We start from the raw sequence: 13,788 nt of genomic DNA, 5'->3' as shown, positions 1-13,788 counted from the left end.
AATTGTAGTAACTGTGTAGAAACTGTGTATCAACACGCTGGAATGCAGGCGTTAGATGGACGTTACAGGAAGCGACTGAAGCTAACAGTCTGAACGGATATATCTGTACCTGGTCAGATAGAGACATGTGAGTGGGTACAGATATATCCGTACCTGGGAGACAATGAGTTAAAAGGGAGGGAGTCTTCAAAATGGGGGTATATTTACAGAGGTTACGAACAGACAAGGTAAAAAAAAAATCAAGGTAGAAAGTCTTAAATTGGGGGTCTTAAAAAGGGGGTTCCACTGTATAGACATCAGGGGGTCTTAAAAAGTGGGTTCCACTGTATAGACATCAGGGGGTCTTAAAAAGGGGGTTCCACTGTATAGACATCAGGGGGTCTTAAAAAGGGGGTTCCACTGTATAGACATCAGGGGGTCTTAAAAAGGGGGTTCCACTGTATAGACATCAGGGGGTCTTAAAAAGGGGGTTCCACTGCATAGACATCAGGGGGTCTTAAAAAGGGGGTTCCACTGTATAGACATCAGGGGGTCTTAAAAAGGGGGTTCCACTGTATAGACATCAGGGGGTCTTAAAAAGGGGGTTCCACTGTATAGACATCAGGGGGTCTTAAAAAGGGGGTTCCATTGTATAGACATCAGAATTTGGTAGACAGTTCTACAGACTACAGGATAAATTTTTCAACAGGTGGGACATACCTTTCGGATACCAACGCAACCAGTGACACTCAGTGTCTGCCTTGCCCTCCCGGAAATTACTGTGCGGAGGCCTCTACTGATGGGCAGCTATGTCCCCAAGGCTTCTACTGTGTGGGCAGTCAGGCCTCTGGCAACCAGAACCCCTGTCCACTCGGCACCTACGGTCCGGATTTCGGCTTTGATAGTGAGTTGTTTCTGAGAGCACTTGGTTTTACGTGTACAGGTATTTTAGCTTACAGGCACACTACGCCTCCCGTAAACCATCACAGATACTGTCAGGCTTTTACACACAGTACAAACACCCTTCCATTTGAACGCTCACCCCTAATCGGGAGGTCGTGAGTTCGAATCCCGGTCGCTGCCGCCTGGTGGGTTAAGAGTGGAGATTTTTCCGATCTCCCAGGTCAACTTATGTGCGGACCTGCTAGTGTCTTAACCCCCTTCGTGTGTACAAACAAGCACAAGACCAAGTGCGCACGGAAAAGATCCTGTAATCCATGTCGGAGTTCGGTGGGTTATGGAAACACAGAAATACCCAGCATGCCTACTCAACGAAAGCGGAGTGAAGCTGACTATGCTCTCAGAGTATAGTGTGGGGAACCCAAATGGGCAAACGAGCTCACACGTCACCAGAAAATTCTGGAACGCTGAAGAAGAAGAACGCTCACCGAACGGGAACATCTTAGGTGCCCTACGTAAAGAGCGAGCAATTTTCAAATAATTAATTTTGCAGATTGTCTGATAACAAAATCGGACCGTGGTGCGTTTTGGCGCTAGACCGAACTTTTAAAACCTAAATAATAAATTGACAGCTTGTTACACAAACATTCTTAAATCATAAAAGAATTCTTTTTTCATCAAGACAAGATCAGTACAATTCGAAGTTTTGAAAGTTTGATAAAAGAAAAGCCCGGAAGCAGGGTCACGCAAGGTCGTGGTTCTGGTAGCAGACGACGGTTTATGCCTATCGCCAGTTCCTCTGAACAGTCAAAAGCCATCACTAGAGTTCTTGTGAATCACAGCCGTTAGTTCGTTTAGATTCAGAGGTACATAATAACGGGCTATTGCAGATAAGCTTACAGCGAGTCGCATTCAAATTACAAACTGACTGAAAAAAGGAAACTGGATCACACAAGTTCACAATGGCTCAAGGGTAAGATAAACCACGCAAAAATAAATTCTTTGAAAATTGCTCGCTCTTTACGGAGGGCACCTAGGATGTTCTCAAGCGGTGAGTGTTTAAATGAACGGGTGTTTATACTGTGTGTAAAAGCCTGACAGTATCTGTGATGGTTTACGGGAGGCTTACTGTGCCTTTAATGATGATAAGTGCGTACATGCAAGCGTGTGTGTGTGTATACAATTCTGTGTGTGCTTGCTTTTGTTTCCAGTTCACTTTTTTCTGTGCAGCTTACTTTGTCTGCGTCTGTTTAAGGTTGATTTTTTTTACCTGCATTTGATGGGCTGCAGTTACAATAGTATAAATATCCCTATGTTTCTTATATATGGCAATTTTAATCAGAATCTAATATAGGAGGCTGTATAATGACGCACACATTTGCCTGGGATGAGGTCTTTTAGTCACTATTTGTTCATTTCTATTGCAGACTACACCCAGTGTCTGGTCTGCCTGAGATGAGGTTTTTTAGTCAGTATTTTGTCATTTCTATTGCAGACTACACCCAGTGTCTGGTCTGCCCTGCTGGGTCATACTGTCCATTTGGGACAGGTAGCAGCCCAACGACGGCCCCCCTCCCTTGTCCAGCTGGCTCCTTCAACCCGGACAACTTTACTGGTCACCCCATCAACTGCCACAAGTGTCCCCCCAGCTTTGCCTGTCCATTCCCCAATCAGACTGACTACACTCTGCCCTGCAAAGAAGGTGGGTGAAATTGGTGTTGGATTCGGATTTTTGTGTGTGGGTTTGTGTGAGGCTGAATCAGTGCCTTCAGAATTCAAAATGATCCATTGGTTTAAAAAAAGGAATGTTTCGTATATATTTTAAGAAGATGAAGAGTTTCAACCTGTTAGTAAAATCAATTTTTGCTTTTAATAGTTAACTTGTTTTGTGCGTTCCTGCACACAGTGTGTTCGTCTTTCTGGCTGCAACACAGGGGCAGTAATAAAGTCACAGGCTGACAACACACACAAATCTCAGCTAGTAATTTATGATAAGTCCTGTTATGAGTCAAACACTTGAGAGGTGATTAAATACAACTGCAGACTATGCACTGGATTTTGTACATGTAAAGTGCAGTTGAAGCTAAAGCAGAAAATGTGATCCAATAAACTGAAAGTATTTATTGATGGGTGTATCTCACAACTAGACAGAAGTTCATTAATAAGAAAAAAATTTCCTCCGAAAGCGGCGTATGGCTGCCTAAATGGCGGGGTAAAAACGGTCATACACGTAAAAGCCGTGGGAGTTTCAGCCCATGAACGAACAAACAAAGAAAAAAATTATAATTTTTGAAACGAAAACAAATATACACCAAACTTCATGTTAAAAAAAATCTTGCTTATCAAGTGGTTTACTGCAAGTTATTAAAGCACATTTCTGCAGCATTGCCTCTTGGCCAGACAAGCCCCAACCCTAATGCTGATGCTAATTTCTGTCCCATCAACAGGTCATTACTGTCCAGAAGGCACAATAGAAGATGACCAGTTTCCCTGTCTACCTGGCACCTTCACTGGTTTGACCAACCTGACCTCTGCTGACAAGTGTGAGGCCTGCCCACAGGGAATGTACTGTGACTGGGGAACAGGTGAGAATTTCATGCTGCGGAATTGACTTGCGTTTGCTTCAGCTAAACAGAGTTGGGTTGAAAGTGGGTGTGATTTTATGAAAGTGACTGCGTTCAGTGTAATGATTCTGTGACACTGACACAAAAACAAACAGAAGAATATCTGTCGGGCTTGAATACGCAATTCCCTTTCAAAAGTTCTTGAGGCTGCAGGAACAGGTTGACTTGGACTGATGTAAAAACCGAGAGATTGAAGTGTGTGTGTGTGTGTGTGTGTGTATATGTGTGGATGTGTGTGTGTGGATGTGTGTATGTGTGTGTGTGCGTGCATACATGTGTGTGTGTGCATGCCTGTGTGTGTGCATGCATAAGTGCGTTTGCTGCATTTTAGTCCAGCAGTTCTTGTGACGCTCAGTTTGACTGATAAATAAAATACCCTGAATAAAGGTGTGACCATCAACCCAGCCAAGCCCTGTGGCATTGGTCACTACTGTCCACTGCAGACCCCAGCTCCTGACAACTTCCCGTGTCCAGCTGGTACCTACACCAACCGGTCTGACCTCTACGAGGCTTCCCAGTGCACCACCTGTCCCAGGGAGTACTACTGTAATGGTCAGTATGATTTCATTTGCTAATTAAAAATTGTGACTCTTTATCCAGATCATGTTAATGCTGAAAAAAATTCCAGTAACATGTCAAAACTGATTGCTAAATACATGTCAAAACTGATAAACTAAAAAGATGATATGCAAATAATAAGCTAAAAAAACCCCCAACAAATTCAAATTGTCTAATGTTTTGTTAATAAAGAAAAAAATCAGCAAGACACAAAGTAATGAATGATCTCTTGTATGATAAGAATCAACAAGTAAATATAGGACACTCAATCGAAACCTAGAAGTACGCTCTTGTTTCTGGCGAAAGTATGTCAAATAAGAGTGTTTACCACGAAATGGTATGCAAATAGATTTTTGAATTGCGATCATGGGAAGCTTTTCTATCTGTCATATTCGTATGATATCCTATTTCTTTGCAAGTAAGTCCCACTCCCATGCACATTTCATGTTTTGCTTCAGAGAATGATTATGGTTACAATATTATTTTAACATCATTTCTTTGGAAGAAAGTACACCTGCCAATGGTAGATACCTGTGTACCTGGGCTTTCCTCTTTCAGGCGGGGAGTCAGCACCCACAGACAGGTGTCCACCTGGTTACTACTGTCCAGATGGGACACTGTTCTGGTCACAGTATGGGTGTCCCAACGGTACCTATAACACAGACTACGGCAAATACGAAAGTGCTCAGTGTCAGAACTGCACGCAAGGTGAGGAGTTTCTTGTAGTAGCTTCCTGGAACAAAATAAATTGTACTTGCAAAAGGTTGTCACACCAATTCCATTTTGCAAGCAAAATCTGCACTGGAAGATAGAGCTAGTCAGTGCCTAATGATGTAGCAATTTACAGAGGCTAAACTCATTACATCTACTATTTGGTACTGTTGTTATAAGCTGTCAAAGTGAGTGCACACATGAAAAAGCTTTCTTTTCTTACATACAGCAGTCCCTCTCATGAACGGACACCCTTGGGCCATAGCAAAACTGTCCGTACATTGCAGGTGTCCGGTCACGGGAGGGGTGACCACACCACCCCCTCCCCCATACACTCACACAGAGACACACAAACAACAGGATTGAGTCTATATGCTAATCACTTCTTGTGGCTACTAAACAATAAACTCCTAATACTTCTTTAAACGTTCTGTAAAAATGATTTGCATGAAAAGTGTTGAAAAGAAGAGATAAAATAAATCCTCAAGGCAGTGAACACACTCACCATGCACTGACATACGAAAGCAGCCACACAAACACAGCACAGAGGAGCGTGTGCAGATGCTTTGCAAGAATAAGCTTGAAAACCATTTTGAATAAATAGCAGCAGATAGAGCTGCATGTCATAATCATGTAATTTATTTTCATCTTGTCTGGCTTTATTGACATGCATGCCGATCATGTGGCATGGCAGTGACTTTTCACTCTTCAGTCGGAAATACACTGTACATAACACAGCTCCCACTCTCCCTCACTAATGCCTACCCCAAGCCGTGACAACTGATGCTTGGAAATTGTGTGGAAGAGTACACCTCTCTATTTCTCTCCAATGCTCTTCCTGCTGACATGCAGTGACACCGGACACCCCACAGAGTTTAGCCAGCTACCCCTCCACCCCCCCCCCCCCCCTCCTTCTCTCTCTCACTCCCTCCAGCCTTGTACTGTTTGGGGCTGTGGCCAGAGAGGTCAGCTCCAACTGTTCACTCAGAGCAAAACCAGTTGACTGTGTCGTAACTTTTGACAAAGCAAGACAACTGAAGGGTTCACAGATTAGGCAACCGACTCACTGGTCAAGGCTGAGGGGAAACAAGAGTATCTTGTCAATGAAAGAGGTTACACACAGACACACGATGCTGAGAACTGTGGCCGGTTTTTCACTCTTTCTCTCAGGACCTTCATCGACTGTGGTTTCTGTTGTTTACGTCCAACAGACAAGAATAAAGAGCACAGTGCAGTTTCATGTTGGCATCTTCGCATGTACTCCACTCCTGACCAAAACTACCCCCCCCCCCCCCCCCTGATGGGTACAGGTGCACTCAAGTTACCAGTGACTGTCGTCACGCCATTGCGGCTGTGATCTTTGTACCAAGAGCCGGACTGCTCTGTTATCGATTTTGTTGTGGTGAAAATTTGACGATGGTCTGTCCGTACATTGGAGGTATGACCTGCTGTTGGGACCGAAAATGAGTGTCCGCGTCCACGTTTTGCAGGTGTCCGTTTAAGGGGGGGCAAATATAGAAGGAAAACACTCCGTGCCGAGCAAATGTGTCCGTACATGTCAGGTGTCCGCTCACGCCGGGGGCCGTACATTGCAGGGACTGCTGTACATATATACTCTAAAATAAAAATAAAAATTTCTTGTGACAAGTTTTATGATGTAATGAAGATTTAGGCTTAGATTTAAAGGGAAACACTTGTCACAGATTGATGCAGTGTTTCTAGTAGTATGCGTTTCTGTGATCTTTTATGGAAGTTTTATTCAGGTGGTAATTGTATTTTCAGGTCACTACTGTGAGTTCGCAGTGACAGTTCCAGAGCAGTGTCCTCAAGGAACCTACATGCCATATGGCATAGATTCAAGTGGAAATTTCGTTGGTGAAGGTTAGTTGATAAATCTCTATATTTGTGTGTGTGTGTGTGTGTGTGTGTGTGTGTGTGTGTGTGTGTGTGTGTGTGTGTGTGTGTGTGTGTGTGTGTGTGTGTGTGTGTGTGTGTGAGCATGCGTGCGTTCATGTGCATTTGTGTATATTTACATGTGGGTGTGTGTTTGTGTGTGTGTGTGTGTGTGCATGCAAGTTTTATTCCGAGTGAGTCATGCCATACATCACAGCTTTCAATGGAACCTTGGTTGTGTGTGAGGGAGTGTGTGTGCACGTGCTTGTGTGTGTGTGTTTGTATGTGTGTGAGCGTGCATGTGTGTGCCCGCGCTTGTGTGTGTGTGTGTGTGTGTGTGTGTGTGTGCGTGCGTGCGTGCATGTTTTGTTTTGCTGTTGGATTTACATGAGATGTTCAGGTTATATATTTAGGGGAATGAAAGTGCTTTCCCTCCCTTCTCAAGTTCTTCCCTTCTCTCTTTCCCCAACTCTTCTGTAAACTCCCCTTTTATCCCAGCAGCAACAAACCAGTTTGTTGAAGTAAGAAGGTGTTGTGCATGGCACCTTATCTGCAGAGCCATTTTTACGCCACTTCCTCTCAGAAGACCTGACATCAGCTTTGGAATGAAATGGCAAGCAAGTTTTAGAACAAAGAATAGCATGCTTCAGAGAGTACGGAAGTGGCAGATTATAACACAACATGTTTATTTCAGGTCTTCATGCAAGGAGTGAAAGCGATTGCATAGACTGCCCTGGCGGATTTTACTGTGGTGCTGCCACCACAACTCCAGCGGGCTGTGGCCTTGGCAAATACACCAAAGTCAAGCAGTACGTCTGTCTGGACTGTGAACCAGGGTAAGGCTGACAGTGAATTTTGTTTTCATTTCTTGTTCTTGTTCTTATTCTTCTTATTCTTCTCCTTCTGCATGTATGGGCTGCGACTCTGAATTCTACTGATGAAGACATGAGTGGGCTTTTACATGTATGAACCTTTTTAGGCAGTCATGCTCTGATTCTGGGGGATACATTGTCGGAGTTTTCGTTTTTCTATAACCACCAAACTCTGACATTGATTAAAGGATCTTTTTTATGTATACTTGGTCTTGTGCTTGCGTGTACACACAGAGGGGGATAAGGCACTTGTAGGTCTTCACATAAGTAGACCTGGAAGATCGGAAAAATCTCCATCCTTTACCCACCAGGCTCAGCGGGGATTTGAACCCCGAACCTTCCACACGGAAAGCCAATGTCCTAACCACAAGGCTATGCCCCTGTCACATTTTCATTGTAGTTTTGTGTTGTTGTTATGTTTGCTTTTGTTTTGGTAATTATGATTTTTCTTCTCACAGGTTTCTATTTTTACCGTTAGCACACACGCATTAAAATATTATAAAACTTTGTGCTTGAGCTCATTAGATAGGGCTTGTCTTCTTGAAAATATGACAAATACAAAATCACAAGTGGTTTTTTTCCCCTTTCACTAACAGCCCACACATTTTTTTCCAGGTACTACTGTGACAACACTACAACCTCAGAAGGTGACATGCTGGCGAACAAGAAATGTCCAGCTGGCAAGTATTGTGTTGGAGGTCTGTCAGATGTTTCACAAGCCACAGGCTGTTCCCTTGGAAACTACTGTCCTGAAGGTTTGTCTGCTTCTTGAATTTGTATACTGTATACTCAGTGTGTCAGAGTAGTGAAATCTCAAAGGCTTGAGCATGGTAATATTTTGTTCAAATTCCTGACTGCTTAAAACAGAGAGGAAAGTCATGAGCATTTTTTTGGAAAAGTCCACTGATGGTCAGTTGTATGTCATAACACAGAGGGAGACGTACTATAGTGGTAAAGAGAACTAAGAAATAGAAGAATTGATTTGTCAGGGAAGAGTCGATCGTAATATTGAGGGAGCCGTGAAATAGAGGGGCCGTCAGGAGAGGTATCATGTAAATATGTCTGGGAATACCAGGAAATAAAGTCAAGTAAGTGATTTTGTGTGTGTAGGGTCAGATGTTTTCAAATGGAGAAAAAAGACAAGGGACTAAAACTATAGCCCTATTGTTACCACTGCACAACATGAAATAATCTGAACTCTTTTTACCATTACCTTACCCCCAACAGCCACCCAAGTGGAGATCCCCTGCCCAGTGGGAACCATCCGCAAGACTGTTGAAAAAAAACCCAAAGGAATAAAACTGGAGCCCCTGTGCTACCACTGCACAACATAAAATAATTATTTTTACCATAAACTCCCAACAGCCACCCCAGTGGAGATCCCTTGCCCAGTGGGAACCATCCGCAAGACTGTGGGCGGAGCAGACGTCAACACAGACTGCGCTCCCTGCGATGCGGGGTACTACTGTTTGGAGGGTGTGTACGTCACCTCGGGACCCTGCGTGCCTGGCTACTACTGTCCCACAAACTTCAACAACACCTTCACGCCTTACGAGCCTCCCACCATCGGCTCTTACGGTAGTGAACAGGTGAGTCGAGAAAGAGGATTGAATGGTCAAGTTTGGTTTGTGATAATACCCCCCCAATTTTTTAAGACCTTGCTTTTTTCACATTTAAGACTTAAAGGGGGGGGGGGGGGGGGGGGGGGGGGGGGGGGTCCACTGTAGTTTATTCAGGGTTTCTGCGAATTTGCTGATTTCTGAGAAATTTTAAAATGAGAAACCTATAAAGGGGCTCATATTTATGTTCAATTGCATAATTTTGAATGTAACTTTCAATATCTTTCCAGACCTTCCTAAAATTTCAGAGATTTTCGATTTTTGTTTTGTTTAGTAGAAACCCTGTTTGTAAACTGAAGTATAGGTGTGTTTGTGTTTTACCTATTCAGTAATCGAAAAAATTTTGGAAAAGGTAAACAGGATTTTGTACACACCGAATGGTCTTTTTCTTTTGTTTTCAGGAGCCTTGTCCAGCTGGCACATTCACCAATGTGTCCGCCACGCCTGATGTAGGCAGCTGCATAACATGTCCAGAGGGTTACTACTGCCCTCAGGCTTCAGCCACCCCCACAGACTGTCCCCAGGGATACTATTGCGGGCTGGGCGTTGGAAAAGCAGAACCATGTCCTGTTGGGCGGTATGGAAATAACACCAGTAAGTTTGATTTTTCTCACTCTAATGCGCAAAAGTTAATTTCAAACTTCCAGATGGTAGCATGCGACTGGTACAAAATAAATGGATATGATATGTGTGTGTGTGTGTGCGTGCGTGTTTGTATGCATTTATGCAGGCTAACTGTATGTAAGTGACAAAGTGTCTCTGTGTATGTAATGCTCTGTGTCTGTCTGTGCATATTCATCTGTGTTTGTGTACAAGTTCAGAGGAAAAACAGGCAACTATAATAATAATGATAATAATGACAGCTAATATAGCGCGAACCATAGTAATCTATGATCTCTGTGCTTTACATAGTAAATATGCATAAAAACATATCATCATCACAATGAAAATCATTTTTCAAATGAAAGTGGTTTGTTGATTTTAATGGTTCCTACTCTCTAAGGTGCAAGGAGACTTGTTCCTCACAAAGATCTGACTGGCTGTTGGTGTCTGTATTTAGAGTGCTTACACTTTGTTTCTTACGAGTTTGATCTTGTCATTGTAATTAGCTTACAAATGTTGAAGAAGAAGGGAAAAAATTAAAAGGCCAAAAATTAGGGTTGAAGCATGGTACCGAGGTAAAAAAACAACAAAAAATGTACTTTTTACAAGTAAAATGACTATTTCTAAGAATACTCGCCTCAATTTAACTAATAGGAGTTACCTTACTTACGAGTGCTAGACTGAGAAGCAAAATGTATTCGAAAGAAATACAACAAAAACACATTGACCATCACTGATTTCTCTTCCCTCAGATCTGGTGGAGATGACAGACTGCTCCCTGTGTGACCCTGGGTCGTACTGCGACTCACCTGGCTTACTTCAGCCCAGAGGACCCTGTGACCCTGGCTATGTCTGCTACCTGGGAGCCTCCACTTCTGCACCAACAGATGGCGTCACCGGTGAACTCTGCCCAGCTGGCGGCTATTGTTTGTTGAGTAAGTGGCTGTTTATTTGTTCTTTTATTAGTGATGGGGAAAATGTTGGTTAAGTGGTGTCTTATGGGGTTGGGAGGGGGTGGGGATGTTAGGGGGTGGTGTGATGATGATTTCACGGTAAAATGAGTAGGAATAGAAGGACACTATTCCTTACAAATTGGACAATTCGCTGATAACAAAAGAGGTAGATTTAGGTAGTGGTTACAATGAGAGACAAAGCTAATGTGTTAAAATATTAAACAACGTTAATTCACATCTGCCGAAAAGGGAAGTAAAAAAACAGCACCTAATGACTGTCTGCTGGTGGCTCACTTCACTAGAGAATCTGTTTCATAAAAAGGCATCTTCAGGGATGGTATGCTTTTGACTTGCCAAACAGGATGCTTTCTCGACTGCAGGGTTCCCACTTTTTTGTGTCAAATATAAAAATTGAGAAACCTATGAATGTGCTCAGATTTGCTTCAGATTTAACAACTGTACCACATGCCAATAATGGCTGCGTTGTGAAGGCAAAAATCACACATTTTCTTCTTCTCCTTCATCAAATTGCACCATCTGCAATGTAAATTTTGAAATGTGTCCAAACCTCCCTAGATTTTCAGGGATTTGTGTTTTCTTCATTGGGAGCCCTACCACTGGCATCACCATGGCCTGAGGGTACATATGTTAAAAAAAAAAAAAATTGCGCGCAGGTACAAAATATGTATTTTTCATTGTCTACAGAATCCTCAGTGGCTACTCCATGTCCAGCAGGGACATACAGCAATGTGACAGGGGCTGTGAACAACTACGATTGCTTTGAGTGCGACCAGGGCTACTACTGTTCCTCCATTGCTGGCGGCGAACCCACCGGCATGTGCTGGGGTGGCTACTACTGCACGGGTGGAGCCAAGACCCCCCGACAGTACATCACTGAGCCAGGTCAGCAAAGGAAGAAAAGAAAAAAGAGAATTCTTTGTGTGCATTTTCTGGGGGGTGTTTTGAACAAATCTGTGTGTTATGCACTCATTGTGTGCATTTTCTTGGGTATACTCTAAAGATAGCTGTATGTTGTGTCACTTATCATGTGCATTATCAAAAGGTGCATTTTCTGGGCTATATTCTGGCTCTGGCAGTCATCTAAATGCCGAAACTTTTTTCACGGTGGGGGAAACACTGCCTTTAACTTTGAAAACAAAATTGGCAAAACTTGTATTGCCACTAAGGCAAATTAAATTAATCCTGGCAACGTCTCTGGTGTTTATTTTCAGGATACTATGCCCCCAATGGGTCAGTGGCACCCGTGGAGTGTGAGACAGGGACCTACATGCCCTACACAGGGGCCTCAGAGTGCACAGTGTGTGAACCAGGGTTCTATTGCCCGGACAAAGCCATGAACGAGACCATCGCGTGCCCAGTGGGCAGCTACTGTGAAAACGGCTCCCTCTACTTCCAGACGTGTCCCCCTGGCACTTTCTCCAACCAGTCAGTAGATTGTTTTCTCGGGTTAAGTTAAAGCAGGGGAAGGTTGGGCTGGGAATGAGTTTACTGGAGTCAGCAGTGGATTTTTCTTTTTATCTTTTAGTACAGGGGGGTTGAATTGGGAAGGAGTTTATTGGACTCAATGCACAATGGAGTGTAAGTCTGCATGATATGCTGCTATTCCAACCAGGCGGTAGAATTTTTCCTTTTAACTTTTAGCACAGGGAGGTTGAATTGGGGAAGAGTTTTATTGGAGTCAATGCACGATGGAGTGTAAGTCAGCATAATAATTATGCTGATATTCCAACCAGGCAACAAACAAACAAACAAACACACACACACAAAATACTAGCCTTGCTCTGGTCTCTATACCTCAAACAAGGCTGATAATCTCAGTTAGTTTAGATAAGAAGTTTGAGCAAGGGATTTTCTGTTCATGTGTTTTATGTTGAGGTCTGTAACTGCTTTTGAATACATTGCTGTGTGTAGTGCTACATGTTGTCTTCAGCATTTGTTGTTAGTAAGTTTGAGAATTAGTATACTACATGTAATGCATGATCATCATGACTGGCTGAAAGTAATAATCCACAGAATTGACCAAACAACAAGGCTTTATTGTAACGGCAACATTCCATCTCAGGCATGTACAACAAACAAACAAACAAAATTATCACTTAACAGCCTTGCTCTAGTCTCAACTCTGAAACTAAGCTGAACATTTCTATCATTCTTAACACAGCATCACATACTTTTCCCCCCCAACAGATCCCACATGGTGTCCATCGACAACTGCACATCGTGTCCAGCAGGCTACTACTGCCAAGACAGAGGGTTGTCTGCACCCACCGGAATGTGCAAGGCTGGCCACATCTGTTACGGCTCCGCTCTGGCCGACGACCCTGTCTACAACAATGACCCCACAGGGAACAAGACCATCATCACGTGGGGCGACACTTGCAACGAAGGCTACTACTGCCCTGTAGGTACAGCCCTCATGATCCCCTGTCCTAGGGGGACCTACAACCGTGACAGGAGCGGGCAGTCGGAGGCTGCCGCTTGCAAACCGTGCGACCCTGGAAAGTACTGTAACGGGACTGCGCTCATTGACGTGAGCGGTGACTGCACCCCAGGATATTACTGCACCGGCAGCGCTTACATTCCTGATCCCATTGACAACATCACGGGCAACATCTGTCCGCTGTACCACTACTGTCCAGGCGACACGGACGTGCCTCAGTCCTGTGTTACAGGCATGTACGCCAACACTACAGGAGCGTCGGCCTGTGACTACTGCATTTCTGGATACCTTTGTTATGGTGCTTCCACTCCCCTCATTTGCCCCCAGGGTAAGTGAGCCTAGAGCAGGTCGAAAAGTCACAGTTTTTTTGTTTTGACAGTGATGAAGAATGTGAAGGATAGTGAATGTTATTTTTGCACCAACATAAAGAGCAAGAGTTTATGTAGTCTGGAAAATAACAAAGTGCTAGAAAAATTCTGTCTTTCCTTGCGTTTTACTCATAGATTTTGTGGTTTCCTCTTCCAGAGGAACCATCTCTGTCAGGCAGAAGTTGGAAAAGCAATGAAGAAAACAATACAGGCAGAAAGAAAAGTGAAATGAAAGGCAGGCAAAATG

The 13,788-nt window shown here is 43.6% G+C and overlaps 1 protein-coding gene across 2 annotated transcripts in view; it reads left to right on the top strand.

The window, feature by feature from the left end:
* The window catches only part of LOC138959592 (uncharacterized), a 236,235-nt gene that overhangs the window by 42,336 nt on the left and 180,111 nt on the right, over nucleotides 1-13,788 (top strand). For both annotated transcript variants that reach the window (XM_070331139.1, XM_070331138.1), the window contains exons 18-31: nucleotides 689-883; nucleotides 2,375-2,581; nucleotides 3,327-3,464; nucleotides 3,891-4,055; nucleotides 4,620-4,769; nucleotides 6,555-6,653; nucleotides 7,360-7,501; nucleotides 8,153-8,292; nucleotides 8,903-9,126; nucleotides 9,558-9,750; nucleotides 10,512-10,694; nucleotides 11,418-11,615; nucleotides 11,945-12,158; nucleotides 12,921-13,501. In XM_070331139.1, the coding sequence (XP_070187240.1) occupies nucleotides 689-883; nucleotides 2,375-2,581; nucleotides 3,327-3,464; nucleotides 3,891-4,055; nucleotides 4,620-4,769; nucleotides 6,555-6,653; nucleotides 7,360-7,501; nucleotides 8,153-8,292; nucleotides 8,903-9,126; nucleotides 9,558-9,750; nucleotides 10,512-10,694; nucleotides 11,418-11,615; nucleotides 11,945-12,158; nucleotides 12,921-13,501 (2,829 nt within the window). The remainder of the gene's footprint in view (nucleotides 1-688; nucleotides 884-2,374; nucleotides 2,582-3,326; nucleotides 3,465-3,890; nucleotides 4,056-4,619; nucleotides 4,770-6,554; nucleotides 6,654-7,359; nucleotides 7,502-8,152; nucleotides 8,293-8,902; nucleotides 9,127-9,557; nucleotides 9,751-10,511; nucleotides 10,695-11,417; nucleotides 11,616-11,944; nucleotides 12,159-12,920; nucleotides 13,502-13,788) is intronic.

The sequence above is a fragment of the Littorina saxatilis genome, linkage group LG2 (assembly GCF_037325665.1).
Source record: "Littorina saxatilis isolate snail1 linkage group LG2, US_GU_Lsax_2.0, whole genome shotgun sequence".
NCBI classification, from domain to species: Eukaryota; Metazoa; Mollusca; class Gastropoda; order Littorinimorpha; family Littorinidae; genus Littorina; species Littorina saxatilis.
Note: the sequence above shows the minus strand (reverse complement) of the source record. Positions and strands in the feature narration are given on the sequence as shown.